Source organism: Monodon monoceros, unplaced genomic scaffold (assembly GCF_005190385.1).
Source record: "Monodon monoceros isolate NGI ecotype Baffin Bay Population unplaced genomic scaffold, NGI_Narwhal_1 Super_Scaffold_13, whole genome shotgun sequence".
Taxonomy (NCBI): Eukaryota; Metazoa; Chordata; class Mammalia; order Artiodactyla; family Monodontidae; genus Monodon; species Monodon monoceros.
Window position 1 is genome coordinate 24057535 of NW_021703769.1, and position 17395 is coordinate 24074929.

Below are 17395 nucleotides of genomic sequence, written 5' to 3' on the forward strand. Positions count from 1 at the left end.
ACTATGGTTAAAAATCTTCCAACAAACAAAAGCCCAGGACCAGATGGCTTCACAGGTGAATTCTATCAAACATTTAGAGAAGAGCTAACACCCATCCTTCTCAAACTCTTCCCAAAAATTGCAGAGGAAGGAACACTCCCAAACTCATATTATGAGGCCACCATCACCCTGATACCAAAACCAGACAAAGATACTACAAAAAAAGAAAATTTCAGACCAATATCACTGATGAATATAGATGCAAAATCTTCAACAGAATACTAGCAAACAGAATCCAACAACACATTAAAAGGATCATACACCATGATCAAGTGGGATTCATCCCAGGGATTCAAAGATTCTTCAATATATGCAAGTCAATCAATGTGATACACCATATTAACAAATTGAAGAATAAAAACCATATGATCATCTCAATAGATGCAGAAAAAGCTTTTGACAAAATTCAGCATCCATTTATGATAAAAACTCTGCAGAAAGGGCATAGAGGGAACCTACCTCAGCATAATAAAGGCCATATATGACAAACCCACTGCAAACATCATTCTCAATGATGAAAAACTGAAAGCATTTCCTCTAAGATCAGGAACAAGACAAGGATGTCCACTCTAGCCACTCTTATTCAACATAGTTTTGGAAGTCCTAGCCACGGCAATCAGAGAAGAAGAAGAAATAAGAGGAATACAAATTGGAAAAGAAGAATTAAAACTGTCACTGTTTCAGATGAAATGATACTATACGTAGACAATCCTAAAGATGCCACTAGAAAACTACTAGCGCTAATCAATGAATTTGGTAAAGCCGCAGGATACAAAATTAATACACAGAAATCTCTTGCATTCCTATACACTAACAACGAAAGATCAAAAAGAGAAATTAAGGTAACAATCCCATTCACTGTTGCAACAAAAAGAATAAAATACCTAGGAATAAACCTACCTAAGGAGGTAAAAAACCTGTACTCAGAAAACTATAAGACACTGATGAAAGAAATCAAAGAAGACACAATCAGGTCTCATTGAACACGGCAGCAGCTTTCCAGATTGCTGTTTTCTCCTCCAGCGGACCCGGGCCTGCGCTCAGCAGCCATGTCTAAGGGACCTGCAGTTGGCATTGATCTTGCACCACCTATTCTTGTGTGGGTACTTCCAGCACGGAAAGGTGGAAATAATTGCCAGTGATCAGGGGAACCGAACTACCCCAAGCTGTGTCGCCTTTACTGATACCAAATGATTGATTTATGATGCTGTAAAGAACCAAGTTGCAAGAATCCCACCAACATGGGTTTTGATGCCAAATGCCTTATTGGACGAAGATTTGATGATCTGTTGTCCAGTCTGATATGAAGCATTGGCCCTTTATAGTGGTGAATGATGCAGGCAGGCCTAAGGTTCAAGTAGAATACAAGGGAGAGACAAAAATTTTCTATCCAGAGGAGGTGTCATCCATGGTTTTGACAAAGATGAAGGAAATAGCAGAAGCCCTACCTTGGGAAGACCGTTACTAATGCTGTTGTCACAGTACCTGCTTACTTTAATGATTCTCAGTGTCAGGCTACCAAAGATGCTGGAACTATTGCTGGGCTCAATGTACTTAGAGTCATCAACGAGCCAACTGCTGCTGCTGTTGCCTATGACTTAGACAAAAAGATTGGAGCAGAAAGAAGTGTGCTGATCTTTGATTTAGGTGGTGGCACTTTTGATGTGTCAGTCCTCACTATTGAGGATGGAATCTTTGAGGTGAAGTCTACAGCTGGAGATACCCACTTAGGTGGAGAAGACTTTGACAACTGGATGGTCAACCATTTTATTGCAGAGTTCAAGTGCAAGCACAAGAAGGGCATCAGTGAGAACAAGAAGGCTGTCCGTCGCCTTCATATTGCTTGTGAGCATGCTAAGTGCACTCTCTTTTCCAGCACCCAGGCCACTATTGAGATTGATTCCCTCTATGAAGGAATCAACTTCTATACCTCAATTACCTGTGCCCGATTTGAAGAACTGAATGCTGACCTGTTCCGTGGCACACTGGACCCTGTGGAGAAAGCCCTTCAGGATGCCAAGCTAGACAAGTCTCAGATCCATGATATTGTCCTGGTGGGTAGTTCAACCCGCATCGCCAAGAATCAGAAACTTCTACAGGACTTCTTTAGTGGGAAAGAACTGAATAAGAGCATCAACCCTGATGAGGCTGTTGCTTATGGTGCAGCTGTCCAGGCAGCCATTTTATCTGGAGACAATCTGAAAATGTTCAAGACTTGCTGCTGTTGGATGTCACTCCTCTTTCCCTTGGAATTGAAACTGCTGGTGGAGTCATGATCGTCCTCAAGAGCAACACCACCATTCCCACCAAGCAGACGCAGACCTTCACAACCTACTTGGACAACCAGCCCGGTATTCATTCAGGTTTATGAAGGTGAGTGTGCCATGACCAAGGATAACAACCTGCTTGGCACATTTGAACTCACAGGCGTACCTCCTGCCCCCTGTGGTGTTCCTCAGATTGAAGTCACTTTTGATATTGATGCCAATGGCATCCTCAATGTCTGCTGTGCATAAGAGCACAGGAAAAGAGAACAAGATTACCATCACTAATGACAAGGGCTGTTTGAGCAAGGAAGACGTTGAACGCATGGTTCAGGAAGCAGAGAAGTACAAAGCTGACGATGAGAAGCAGCGGGATGAGTTGTCTTCGAAGAATTCTCTTGAATCCTGTGCTTTCAACATGAAAGCTACTGTTGACAGTGAGAAACTTTAAGGCAAGATTAATGATGAGGACAAACAGAAGATTCTTGATAAGTGTAATGAAATAATCAACTGGCTTGATAAGAACCAGACTGCAGAGAAAGAAGAATTTGAACATCAGCAGAAGGAGCTGGAAAAAATCTGCAACCCCATCATTACCAAGCTGTACCAGAGCTCAGGAGGAATGCCAGGAGGAGTGCCCAGGGGCTTCCCTGGTGGTGGAGCTCCTCCATCTGCTGGTGCCTCCTCTGGGCCCACCATTGAAGAGGTTGATTAAGCCAACCTAGCATAGATTTAGCATTGTTCCACAAAACATTGAAGACCCAAATTTGTAGCAAATTCCATGGCAGCTTTAAAGTTGAGCTGCTGTAATAAACTCGGCATTCTTGATACTTGAACATGGAATATGTGCACAGGGAAAGGAAATAACACTGCACTTAAAAGCACTGTATTGTAAGTGGAAAATGCAATGTCAAATAAAACGGTATTTAAAATTGGCACCATAAAAAAAAAAAGATGACACAAATAGATGGAGAGATATACCATGTTCTTGGATTGGAAGAATCAACATTGTGAAAATGACTGTACTACCCAAAGCAATCTACAGAGTCAATGCAATTCCTATCAAATTACCAGTGGCAGTTTTTACAGAAGTAGAACAAAAAATCTTGAAATTTGTATGGAGACACAGAAGACCCTGAATAGCCAAAGCAATCCTGAGGGAAAAAAACAGAGCTGGAGGAATCAGACTCCCTGACTTCAGACTCTACTACAAAGCTACAGTAATCAAGACAATATGGTACTGGCACAAAAACAGAAATATAGATCAAGTGGAACAGGATAGAAAGCCCAGAGATAAAGCCACGCACCTATGGTCAACTAATCTATGACAAAGGAGGCAAGGATATACAATGGAGAAAAGACAGTCTTTTCAATAAGTGGTGCTGGGAAAACTGGACAGCTACATGTAAAAGAATGAAATTAGAACACCATACACAAAAATAAAATGGATTAAAGACCTAAATGTAAGACCGGACACTATAAAACTCTTAGAGGAAAACATAGGAAGAACACTCTTTGACTTGACATAAATCACAGCAAGATCTTTTTTGATCCACCTCCTAGAGTAATGGAAATAAAAACAAAAATAAACAAATGGGACCTAATGAAGCTTAAAAGCTTTTGCATAGCAAAGGAAACTACAAACAAAATGAAAAGACAGCCCTCAGAATGGGAGAAAATATTTGCAAACGAAGCAACGGACAAAGGATCAATCTCCAAAATATATAAACAGCTCATGCAGCTCAATATAAAAAAAACAAGCAACCCAATCAGAAAATGGGCAGAAGACCTAAATAGACATTTCTCCAAAGAAGACATACAGATGGCCAAGAGGCACATGAAAAGCTTCTCAACATCACTAATTATTAGAGAAATGCAAATCAAAGCTACAATGAGGTATCACCTCACACCAGTTAGAATGGGCATCATCAGAAAATCTACAAACGACAAATGCTGGAGAGGGTGTGGAGAAAAGGGAACCCCCTTGCACTCTTGGTGGGAATGTAAATTGATACAGCCACTATGGAGAACAGTATGGAGGTTCCTTAAAAAACTAAAAACAGAATTACCATATGACCCAGCAATCCTACTACTGGGCATATACCCAGAGAAAAATATAATTCAAAAAGACACGTGCACCCCAATGTTCATTGCAGCACTATTTACAATAGCCACGTCATGGAAGCAACTTAAATGCCCATCGACAGATGAATGGATAAAGAAGATGTGGTACATATATACAATGGAATATTGCCGTAAAAAGGAATAAAACTGGGTCATTTGTAGAGATGTAGATGGACTTACAGACTGTCATTCAGAGTGAAGTAAGTCAGAAAGAGAAAAACAAATATCGTATATTAACACATATATGTGGAACCTAGAAAAATGGTACAGATGAACCGGTTTGCAAGGCAGAAATAGAGACACAGATGTAGAGAACAAATGTATGGACACAAAGGGTGGAAAGCAGGTGGTGGGGAGGGGTGGTGGGATGAATTGGGAGATTGGGATTGACATATATACACTAATATGTACAAAATAGGTAACTAATAAGAATGTGCTGTATAAAATAAAATAAATAAAAGGTCCCTCAGGATTGACAGGGTCTTCCTGAGCTTTCTGGTGTTTTTGTTTTTTTTTAAAATTTATCTATTTAATTTATTTATTTTTGGCTGTGTTGGGTCTTCGTTGCTGCGCGTGGGCTTTCTGTACTTACGATGAGCAGGGACTACTCTTACGTGTGGTGCGCGGGCTTCAGTAGTTTTGGCACATGGGCTCAGTAGTTGTGACACGTGGGCCCTAGAGCGCAGGCTCTTTAGTTGTGGCTCATGGGCTTAGTTGCTCCGCGACATGTGGGATTTTTCTGGACCAGGGGGCTCAAACCCATGTCCCCTGCATTGGCAGGTAGATTCTTAAGCACTGTGCCACCAGGGAAGCCCCTTCCTGAGCTTTCTGGAGAAAACTGGGAGAAAGTTAAAATGAGAGGTTCTCTTCCTGGAGCCCAGCCCTGGAAGAACATGGCAGAGTGATGAACCTGAGCTCTGATGAGCCCATCACTTCTATATGAGGTTCCTTTGCGATAAATGAGGCCTTACCCATGAAGAGGGTCTTAGAGGACCCAAAGGCCCAAGAACCCTAGGACGAAGCAGCCTGAGGTTTTGTCAGATCAACCCAAAACCTGCTGGTTCTAGTTACCTGTGCTGTAGCCTCAGGCAAATCACACAGCCTCTAGAGCTTCAGTTTGATTCCAGAGATAAGATCTGCCTCATGGATTAGTAGAGGAATAAATAAGAAACACAGAATGCTTAGCATGATTCCTTAGCAAAACCCGCTCCACAAATAGTTGCTCTGCTTATTGTGATTTTTATGGTACAGCCATAGATTGAGAATCAAGAAGGTAGCATAGTGCTGCAGTTACAGATTGGGGGCTCTGGAATGAGACTGTCTGGTTTCAAATTCTATCACCATTCACTGGTTTTGTGACCCTGAGCAAATAAAGTCTCTGTCCTTCAGTTTACTTATCTGTGAAATGAGGATAGTAATTTTATCCGCTCCATGGAGTTACTGGAAGGACTAAATGACTTAATACATGTAAAATGCTTATAGTCGTGGCTGGAACAGAGTATGTGCTCAGAGAATTGTCATCATCATCATCACTGATGTGGATGGACTACTCTGAGAAAGACTGTGCTGCTGAAAGAACACTTGGCAAGGAGTATAGAACACTGGGCCAGGCCCTAGCCCCTCCTCCTGCCCAGTAGTCTTGCTTGCTTTCAGGCACTAGTGCAGCTTCCTCTTCTGAGTGTCCTGGGAGACCTCAGCCCTTTTGACCACATTCCTGTCTGTCCTACTGCCAGTTCTGGTACAGGTCACTGTCTGTGACCCAGTCTCTGCTCATTCTACTTGACTTCCTTATCTTGAACCAGTTTCCATAGCTCCACCTCATCTACATTCCTCCTCTGTCCTGTAGCTCTGCCACCCACCCAGGCCCAAGTCACTTCAGGGTGCAGTCCCTGGAGGCAGAGTGTTACCCCAGGTCTTGCCCAGCTTGTGGCCGCCATGCTGACACCAAAAAAGAGTTGGAAGACATATTCAAAGCTAGATTGGATAGATAATGAAATTCCCTGATACTGTAGCCAGTGCACATATACATTTGATGGATTTACTTTAGTATTCTTATGATAAGGCCAAAGACTAGAGCTTGTATAGGAAATCTAGTGACTGGGTATCTGGGCCATTCTAGCAGATAAATGGTAGATTATATCTTTTTTTGGTAAAATTCACAGTCTTCTTGGTATAGTTCCTCCTGGTTAGATGAGCAGGATGCCCTAGCTCTTGCCCAAATGAGGCTGCCACTTAAGACATTATTTGAGATGTCATGTCTAGGCTTGTAGACATGTGTTTGATTGACTGTGCAAGCTAAGCCTTCCCCGATGTGACCCCTACCTACCTGCTTGCTGAGACTTTTTAGATTATAACTTTTTTGTTGAAGTATAACACAAACAGAAAAGTGTACAAATCATTAGTGTACAATTCAATGAATTTTCACAAAATGATGAGTAACCAACACTCACACTAAGAAACAGGGATGTTACCAACATCCACAAAAGCCCCTTTTTCACCCTCTTCCAGTCACTCCTTCCAACTCTGTTTTTGCCATGTTGAGCTAATTATAGTCTCTGCCCCTCCATCCCCAGCACACCATTCTTTCCCTCGCCTTCCTGCCTGTGCACATGCTCTTCCCTTGGACTGCCGGCCTCATCTACTCATTGTTCAAAACTCAGTTGTCAGCTTCCCCTGATGCGCTCCGAATACTTCCTTTGTACTTTCCTCCCATATTTTGTCATTGTTTACTGGGAGCTCCCTGAGGACAGAGACTGTCTGAGTCACCAGTCTCCTGCACCCAGCACCGCTTGGCATAGGGCAGACACTCCAGAAATGTTGGCGTGTTGCATGGTTCATCTAAAATATCTGAAGACATCTTTTACTTTTTTCTTCCCTGACCCTGCCCCAAGCACATAGCCTCCCCCTGCCTTCCTAACCCATTCTTCTTGCCTCTTCTAGTTTTTTAAAAAAATGTGTCAGCCCTGTCTGAGTCTCTTGTGTGCCTCCCCCTCACTTTTGCTCAGACTGTACATGTGCCCCATCCACACCTGCCCCAGCATCCCACACACCAGGCTCCTGACTGTTGCAGCACCACTTTTCTGCCCCCAGACCAGAGGCCTCAGCCATCCCATAGTTTACTCCACATTCTCTGTGCTGGCTCCCTACCACAAGTCCTCAACTGCTATGCTGCAGGCTCTGTTTTATTCAAGAGTCAGACTTATCTTGTGCTTTGCCCATGTTTCATTACTCTGTGTTTTTTGTTTCAATTATTTTTAAAAATATCTTTATTGGAGTATAATTGCTTTAAAATGTTGTGTTAGTTTCTGCTGTACAACAAAGTGAATCAGCTATATGTATACATATATCCCCATATCCCCTCCCTCTTGAGCCTCCCTCCTGCCCTCCCTATCCCACCTGTCTAGGTTGTCACAAAGTACTCTGTGTTTTATACTTCATAAGTTTTCCTTCCTCAAGAACATTGGTTTCAACCAGAGTTATGATGGTGATCATTTCACAAGATGTACACATAGCAAATCATTATGTGTACACCTGAAACTTAAATAATGTTATGTGTCAGTTATATCTCAATTTTTAAAAAAAGAACATTGGTTTCCTACTTGGATTTTTAAAAAGGATTTCACATGTATCACTGAATGATATTCATTCATTCATTCATCATGTGTGCCAGACACTGTGGTAGGTGCTAGAGATTCTAAGTTGAGAGGTTTATTGCCTTTGAGAAACTCACAGACAAATGGGGAGAGAGAGGAACATTAGCAAATTATTAGAAGACAGTGTCAGTATTGAATGAGAGCATTGAATGAATTAAGAAAATGGGCACTAGAATCAGCTCAGTGATCCCATTACTTAATGTGATACGTTACTTAGCCCTTCTTTTTCTGTGCCTTGGTTTCTTCACCTATAGAGCTTTCACATACAGAGGACAGGTGCCTGGCACCTAGTAAGTGATCAATAAATGTTAACTATAATCTACTATTATTAGCTTCTCTGCTTAGGCCTCATAGAGGAAATAACATTTCACTGGTCACTGAAGGATGGGTCTCTACTAGAAGGAGGGCAGGAAAGGACAGCTAAGAATAGCCTGATAACAGACACAGAGGAATGAAAACGCATGATGATTTCAGAAATTGGGGAATGATCCAGTGTAGCTGGAGGACAGAGGATGTGTAGGAGATGGTGAGAGATGAAGCTGGAGAAATAAGACCAAGATAGTGAAGGGTCTTGTTTGCTGCTGGAGTTTGGACATAATCTGATAGATGAAATAGAACCCTCAGAAGTCTTTAAAGAGGGGCTTGAATCAATCTAAACTGTCTTTTTTTTTTTTTAGTAAAGTTTTATTCACATACAGCTTGCACATTTGTTTACATGTTGTTTGTGGCTGCTTTTGCACAAGGGCAGAGTGAGTAGTTTAAACTGTGTTTTAGAAGGATCCTTCCAGCACATCTGTGGAGGATGGACTGGATGGGAGGGAGGCGGGGAGACCATTGAGGAGGAGAAGGAAGGGGCTGCTGAAAAGTCCTGGTGAGAAACGGTGAGAGTGAGAACTGCAGTGATGGATGTTCCAGAGGTGGGTCAACAGGGCATGGTGACTAGTGGAAGGCGTGTGAGAGTGGGAGGGGCGTTGAATAGCTGAGGTATCTGGGGAGATGCTGATGCCACTTACTGGTAGACTAGCAGAAGGAACAGATTTTTCCCTCCTAATGATTTCATCCAAGGAAGGAAGCCTGCATCTTCCTGATCTTGGGAGCAAGTATTCTAAAACTCACAAGTCCATTTTTTAGCTAGGAGCTGTTTCTTCTCTCTTGGACCTTATAAATGGTTAGCTGCTCCAGACAAGTAATTACTGATCTCAGGCAATTAGGGCAGGAAGTGGCTGTGTTTATTTCACTCCCTGGTGTCTCCTGGGGGAGAGAGAGGTGAAAGTCATGTGTTTGTTTCTACCACATTTGTAAGAATGGATGGAACTGGAACATTATCCTTCCTCTGTTAACAGACACATGGGCCTCTTCTCGCTCCCATCACCACCAACCTCTGTAGAAAACAGTGTTAAATTTAAAAGTTCTTTCCAGCTTTTCCCCTCTCTTTGCTGGTTTCCCCCAAAATATCGTTCAACTTTTTGGCCCAGTCAAGGAATTCTGAGTCCACCCTAGCTGTTGGGCTCAGAATAGCACCTTTCCCACCACTGCCATCTCCCTGTCTCGGAGTTGACCTAGTTCTGGTTCGAGGTGTGTGAGGACCTCTGCTGTTAGCACAGCTTGGCTGGGCATGATCTGTCCCTGCTCAGTCATATTTACAAGTACCCTGGATACAGAACATCATGTTGGCACTAACCAACGTGATGAAATAGCCCATCCCATGGAGTTCTGTCCTTGGTCTTTTACTTCCAGCTTCCTCCTTTCTCTGCCTTCCTTCCACTTTCTTTCAACCAGGAATTGTTTCTAGCTGGTGAGTTTCCTTGGTTTGAGGGATGGAGGACTCAAAGTTCTTTTCTCTCCACTTACTCTTCTATGAAGTAGTCACATTCATAACCCTCCCTCTTCCAGGGTGGCTCTTAGATGTTTCAAGTACAGATCTTCCTTGACTTAAGATGGGGTTCTGTCCCAGTAAACCCCTTGTAGGTTGAAAATATCCTAAGCTAGAACTACATTGAATACACCTCACCTACTGAACATCAGAGCTTAGCTTAGCCTAGCCTACCTTAAATGTGCCCAGAACACTTACATTAGCCTACAGTTGGGCAAAATCATCTAATACAAAGCCTATTTTATAATAAAGTGCTGAATATTTCGTGTAATTTATTGAATCTGTACTAAGAGTGAAAAACAGAATAGTTATATGGGTACAGAATGGTTGTAAGTGTATCAGTTGTTTAACCTCGTGATCGAGTGGCTGACTGCAAGCTGCGGCTGCAGCTGCCCAGCATCACGAGAGAATATGTACTGCATACCGCTAGCTTGGGGAAAAAAATGAAAATTCAAAATTAGAAGTATGGTTTCTACTGAATGCATATTGCTTTTGCACCATCATCAAATCTAAAAATCGTTAAGTCAAACCACTGTATATACACCACTTTGGTGGGCAAAAAAGTCCTATGGAACATCTGCTTCTGTTTGTCTCGGGAGCTGGGTTGGGAGAGGGTAAAATTCCCTGGACTGCGTGGAGTGAATAATTCCTTCTTTTATGAAACACTATTGAGAAGATGTTTATTGTTTTCAGTAAAAGTTGACCCCACACTAATAAGAGTGACCATGAACACTGTTACTTGATGAAATATTATCATTATAGATACCAGCCTTGGACCATCAATTGAACTCTACTGATTTCTGGGCCACTCTAAAATCTCTGTTGTAAACTGGGTTTCTCTAGCCTTGATTTTAGGGTACTCTGTTGTCTTAAACCATCTGAAAGGGAATAGCTACTTGTTTTTTTTTAAAAAAAATTTTTTTTTCTTACATCCATCTAGTTTTTTTTAAATTGTAGTTGATTTACAATGTTGTATTAGTTTCTGCTGTAGAGCAAAGTGATTCAGTTATACATATGTATATATCCTTTTTCATATTCTTTTCCATTATGGTTTACTACATGATATTGAATATAGTTCCCTGTACTATACAGTAGGACCTTGTTGTTTATCTATTTTATGTATAGTAGTTTGTGTCTGATAATCCCAAACTCCTAACTTATCCCTCTGCCACCCCCCTTTCCCCTTTGGTAACCGTAAGTTTGTTTTCTATGTCTGTGAGTTGTGTCATATTTTAGATTCCACACATAAGTGATATCATATGGTATTTGTCCTTCTCTTTCTGACTCACTTCACTTAGTATGATAATCTCTTGGTCTATCCATGTTGCTTCAAATGGCATTATTTCATTCTTTTTTATGGCTGAGTAGTATTCCATTGTGTATATATGCCACATTTTCTTTATCCATTTATCTGTTGGTGGACATTTAGGTTGTTTCCATGTCTTGGCACTATTACATAGCAACACTATTGTAAATAGTGCTGCTATGAACATGGGGTGCATATATCTTTTTGAATTACAGTTTTCTCCAGATATATGCCCAAGAGTGGGATTACTGGATTATATAGCAACTCTAGTTTTTAGTTTTTTAAGGAACCTACATACGGTTTTCTAGTGGCTGTACCAACTTACATTCCCACCAGTAGTGTAAGAGGCTTCCGTTTTCTCCACACCCTCTCCAACATTTGTTATTTGTAGACTCTTTAATGATGGCCCTTCTGACCAGTGTGAGGTGGTACCTCATTGTAGTTTTGATTTGCATTTCTCTAATAATTAGCGATGTTGAGCATCTTTTCATGTGCCTATTGGCCATCTGTATGTCTTCTTTGGAGAAATGTCTGTTTAGGTCTTTTGCCCATTTTTTGATTGGGTTGTTTGTTTTTTTGTTATTGAGTTGTGTGAGCTGTTCATACAATATATTTTGGAAATTAATCCCTTGTCAGTCACATTGTTTGCAAGTATTTTCTCCCAGTCCATGGGTTGTCTTTTTGTTTTGTTTTCCTTTGCTGTGCAAAAGCTTCTAAGTTTGATTAGGTCCCATTTGCTTATTTTTGCTTTTATTTCTATTTCCTTGGGAGACAAGATATCAGTTTTTTTCTTATGACAAAAACAAAGCATGTTTATTATAGGAAGTTTAGCAAATACAGAGAAACAATAATGAAAAATCATCCATAATTCCAACCACCCAGAGAAAAACACTGTGAAATCTGTGGCCTAGCCTTTTAGTTTAGGTTTTTTTTTTTGGCCGCACCATGCACCTGCGGGATCTGAGTTCGCTGACCAGGGATCGAACCTGGGCCCTCAGCAGTGAAAGAGCAGAGTCTTAACCACTGGACCACCAGGGAATTCCCACCTTTTAGTTTTTCTAAAAATTTATTTATTCATTTTTTAAAAAAGGGGTTATAGTATGTAACTCTTTTATGATCTTCAATTAATAGATTGTGATAAACATCTTTCCATGTCATTGAAAATTCTTTATAACATCATGTTTAATAATTCTACAGTGGTCCATTTTATGTAGGGAATAGGGACATTATTAATAAAAATTAATATATTTTAATTTGAAAAAATAATAAACATATGGCCTGAAGAGAGTACATAAGGAAGGGATGTTATAAAAATAGTGATGGGGTGTTGCAACAAACAAAAGCATACGTTTCACAGCTCTGAATGACATAAGCAATAATTGTAGGCTTAATCAATTGGTAAGTTAAATAGGACATGGATGTTAACAGACTTGATTCCTTTATTCATCTTCGGGCTGAAGTTTTGTAAAATCTTTCTGGATCTGAAAATTTTACAAGAAATATACCTGTGGTATCTCATGTTGCTAAAGGAAGTGGTTTTGACTTCCTTGGTTTCCTTTCATTAGAAATCAAGCCAAGATCCTTCCACTCCTGTGAGTTTGCATAGCATCTTATGCACCAGGAGATATTTGACAGGTGATTATTTGAGCAGTTATGGAAAGTTTCTTGTTTTGGGGAGTTGCTGAATCTAATCCTAATTGATGTGGCTGGATTATTCCATATATTTATTTCTTTTTACAGGTAGTGCCTTCCTCAGTGCTATCTTTCTTGCCTTAGCAACATACCAGTCTCTTTACCCACTCACCTTGTTTGTCCCAGGACTCCTCTATCTCCTCCAGGTAAGCACTTGCTGGTCAGAAGCCAACACTCAGGTGACATTTAATACGTGACCTTTTCCCTGCTTAGGGGAGAGAAGGGCAAGGCACAATAAAGGCAATAGGACTGGGTCCCCAGTTCACATTTCCTTGCTTCTACTTGAAAACACAAAGAAACTTGACTAACTTTAAACAAAGTGGACCTAATGATCATTACGTTCTAATTATACATATCATTGCAAATGTGTCAGTGCGTTTCATTTTCATGTTTGTAATTGGGATCTACCAACCATCTTGCATTCTCCTTTTTTTACCTAATATTCACAGATCTTTCTCTGAGCCCATTTAACTATTTTGTGTAACCACACTCACCTCGTAAGGTTCTTGCATGGATGAAATGTAGTGGGTGCCCCTCTTGCAATGTTTGGACCATAGTGGGTGATCAGTAGTTTAATTGAAGAATACAAACTGCTGACATTTACTGAGAACATACTACATGTCAGTCACTATGCTGAACACTCTATAGGCATCTTCTCATTTCAACCTCAGAAGAACTTTATGGGGTAGGTCATATTATTAGCCATATAATAATCTAGTATTAGCCATATTAGACACATGAATTGCAACTGGAATGTAGGGCGGTTTAGTCACTTGCCTGAGGTCACACAGCCAGCAAGTGACTGCCAAGAGGTGAGCTTGGGTAGTCTGACACAAGAGCCTGCTCTCTAACCTTAATGTCTTTTCTACTCAAATAAGAATACACACATCTCCTCAAGAGCAAGTAACTGCTTGCAGGTCCTGCATGGTCCAAATCCATTCTTAGAAGAGAAACATTTCTTGAAAGCTGTATGGAGGGCAATGCCAGGATTCAAACCAAGAAATGTCTGCTTTCAGAACCCTTGTTCTTAATTATAAACACTGTTGCTGAAACTGAGTGTATACCTCCATTTATTGAAATAGACCATGTACCTGTCATTTTAAGTGACTTCATATATCTTTTTGTTGATGTTGATGTACACAATGATACATGTTTAGCTTGATCTTTCTCCTATTTGGGGAATTTGAGATGTGCCCTAGTTGTCACTAATACAAATAGTATAGACATTTGTTTTTAAGTTATTTCCTTAAGGTGTGTTCCTCCAGCTGAATCATTGGATCCAAAGGTGTGAGAAGTTTTATAGTTCTTATGAGGCAAGACCAGAGTGTTCACCAGAAAGCGGGAGCCAATTTGCAGTGCCGCCCACCATCAGTGTCTGAAGTGAAGTGAACCACTTCCTCCCAGGTCGCCAGCACTGGCTTTTCAAATTCAATTTATGATCACTAATTTAATAGATGTACCATCATACTGTGAAGTTATTTTACTTTGATTTTCTTTTTAGATTCTTGTTGAATGCAAACATTTTCCCACGTAACAATATGCTGTTGGTATTTTCTTTCTGGCTTCATATTTACAGTTAATTCTTTAGAAAGTCTGAGCACCAAGAAGAATGCACGCAACCAAATTTTTGTGCAACTATTTATTAAATGCATACTATAAAAATATGTTTACTCATACACATGAACTGACCAAAAAATTTTAAACTGTTTGTTAAGCCAAATACTAAATACTACCTTAAGTAAAATAGCTTTTGTTTAAAACTCAAGGAAATTTCCTCCTGACAACAATGGACAGCACAACTGAGTCATGAAATCAAGCAGCTCAACCAGTCACTTTATTCAGTCCCTCCCTCTGCCAATATGTACTGAGCATCCCAAGTCCAATATGCTAGACACTACGGTAGACTCTGCAGATAGAAAGCAATTGGAGGTTATGGAGCTGGGAGTGCTGCAGGAAGACTGCTCTGGCAGCAGCCTTTGTCATGGAGTGTAGTGAGGGGGAGCTGAGGTTGGGAAAGGTTAGGCCACTGTATTAGATCGAGTCAGAGGGCTTGGTCGGGGGCCCAGACCAGTGTCAGGGAAAATGGAGAGATGAGGGACTAGATGCAGAATTCTAGGGAGTAGAATTGGCTTTGCTGGCAGCCGTATATATGTGGTGAACAGGACTGGAAAGAGTGAGATGAACTTCAGGACCCATTTATGTAGAAATTTCAATCCCAGCCCATACTATATTTACATATTTTTATATAAGTGTATGAAGTGGCCTTGAAAGGCAGTAGGGCCTTGTGAGTCATGGTAGTGTATTTGGAAAGTCAATCCAATCACATCCAGGAAATAAACCCACTTGTTTAAATATGAGGGAGGGAACAGAAGAGGAAATTATCTTTAGGTGTGAGCTTCTCACAGAGACCCATAGGCTCCAAGGAGAGAAACTAGAACTAATGGGTGGGAACTACAAGGAGCCCAGTATGAGGCGGTCCTGGGATAGCATAGGGTGCCTCAAGTGAGGTGAGTTCCCTGTGGATCAGAGTGTTTAGGCCACATACCGAATTGCCACATACTGGGGAGTTGTAGCAAAGCTGTGAGCATCAGCATGGGTAGCTAGACCTGATAGTCTTAAAAATCCTTTCATTCCCCAAATTGAATTGGATTTGATAACCACAAGGAAGTGATACGTCTGCTCTTGCCGTTGTATTTTTCTCAGAGTTTTCCGAGCCCTCTGTAGGCATATACATCCCTCTAGGAAAGGTTATGTAATGTACATAAGAGCAAAGGCTTGACTGGGACATCTTAAGATGGAAAGCAAAGTAGTCGTAAAGACTAATGGTACTATATCAAAAGAACAATGGAACCAGCCCCAAGGGGCTTCTACTGGCTAAATTTAGTATATTCTGAGCATCAAAAGAATAATTACTGCAAGTAATTGTAAAACACCGAGTAAATAAGAGTCTGTGTGTCCGTAGTGATGCTCGGAAAAGGGGCAAGGAGAGAAAAAATGCATATGCCATCATTAGATATGGCTATTTTTATCAATTTCTTGCTCTGAAAATCAATACTTAAATGGAAAGAACTAAGAAATTAGCCTTTCTTTTTATTTTTTATTTATTTATTTTTAAAATTTTATTTATTTATTTGGTTGTGCCGGGTCTTAGTTGCTGCAGGCGGGCTCCTTAGTTGTGGCACACGGGCTCGTTAGTTGTGGCATGCAAACTCTTAGTGACGGCATGCATGTGGGATCTAGTTCCCTGGCCAGGGATCGAACCTGGGCCCCCTGCATTGGGAACACTGAGTCTTAACCGCTGAGCCACCAGGGAAGTCCCATACCCTTTCTTTTTCAAAGGAGCTATAGTTCTTCCCTAGCTAATGAAGGAAAGTTCTTTACAGAAAATTTCCAGCTTATAACTGTAGAAGGAAGGATAGAATAGTAAATCATCAGTGAAATTATTAAGTCTAGCAAAGATCATCATTGGACGCTAAAGTCATTAGATGAAAGATTTTTGGAGAACAGAATATTTGCATTTGCATGGTGCCAAAATAGTACCCCCCTCCCACCTCTAAATTATTTGCTAATAGCAACGGGAAAAGTAAATCTTTACAAAGGAGTGCTCTGGCAGTCACCACCGTAACCAGGTAATCTAGCTCAGCATCACTTAACGGTGGAACGGCCTGACATGATATGCTTCATGATATGATGCAGTACAAAGTACACAACATCAGCTCCAAAGTATTTTTACCCAGAATGTTAACCTTCATTAAGCCTTTAGATCTGACTTCTGGTTTTTAGGAAGTACAAGAGCAGAAGAACAAGTTAAATGACACTATGAGGAAATAAATAACCAAAATATAGGACAATCTATAAGACAGCTGGTCTGCTTCTCTTCAAAAAATCAATGTCATACAAAAGAAAAAGTGAGGGGACTGTTCTAGATTAAAGAGACAGTAACTGACTGGAATGGGTGAGTCTTGACTGGATTCTGGTTTGGAAAAAACAGTTATAAAGGATGTTTGGGGGTACTCAGAATTTTTTTTTTTTTGCGGTACGCGGGCCTCTCACCGCCACAGCCCCTCCCACTGCGGAGCACAGGCTCCGAACACGCAGGCTCAGCGGCCACGGCCCACGGGCCCAGCCACTCCGCAGCACGTGGGATCCTCCCGGACCGGGGCATGAACCCGCGCCCCCCGCATCAGTAGGCGGACTCCCAACCACTGCGCCACCAGGGAAGCCCGGGTACTCAGAATATTTTGAAGATAGATTAGATATTAGATGATGATAGGAAATTGTTAACTTCTTGGATGTGATAATAGTATTATGGTATATAGGAGTATGTCCTTATTTTTAGGAGCTGTATGCAGAAGTCTTTGGGGGAGAAGTGTCATGATGTGTAGAAAATTCATACACACAGAAAAGTTCATATATGGCAATGTGTTATGGTTTCATCTAGATG

The 17395-nt window shown here is 41.0% G+C and overlaps 1 protein-coding gene and 1 pseudogene across 6 annotated transcripts in view; both read left to right on the forward strand.

Annotated features, from left to right (window-relative positions):
* The window catches only part of PIGU (phosphatidylinositol glycan anchor biosynthesis class U), a 127869-nt gene that overhangs the window by 44621 nt on the left and 65853 nt on the right, over positions 1–17395 (forward strand). For all 6 annotated transcript variants that reach the window (XM_029219691.1, XM_029219696.1, XM_029219693.1 and 3 more), the window contains exon 7: positions 13000–13097. In XM_029219691.1, the coding sequence (XP_029075524.1) occupies positions 13000–13097 (98 nt within the window). The remainder of the gene's footprint in view (positions 1–12999; positions 13098–17395) is intronic.
* On the forward strand, positions 1089–3323 carry LOC114893842 (annotated as a pseudogene).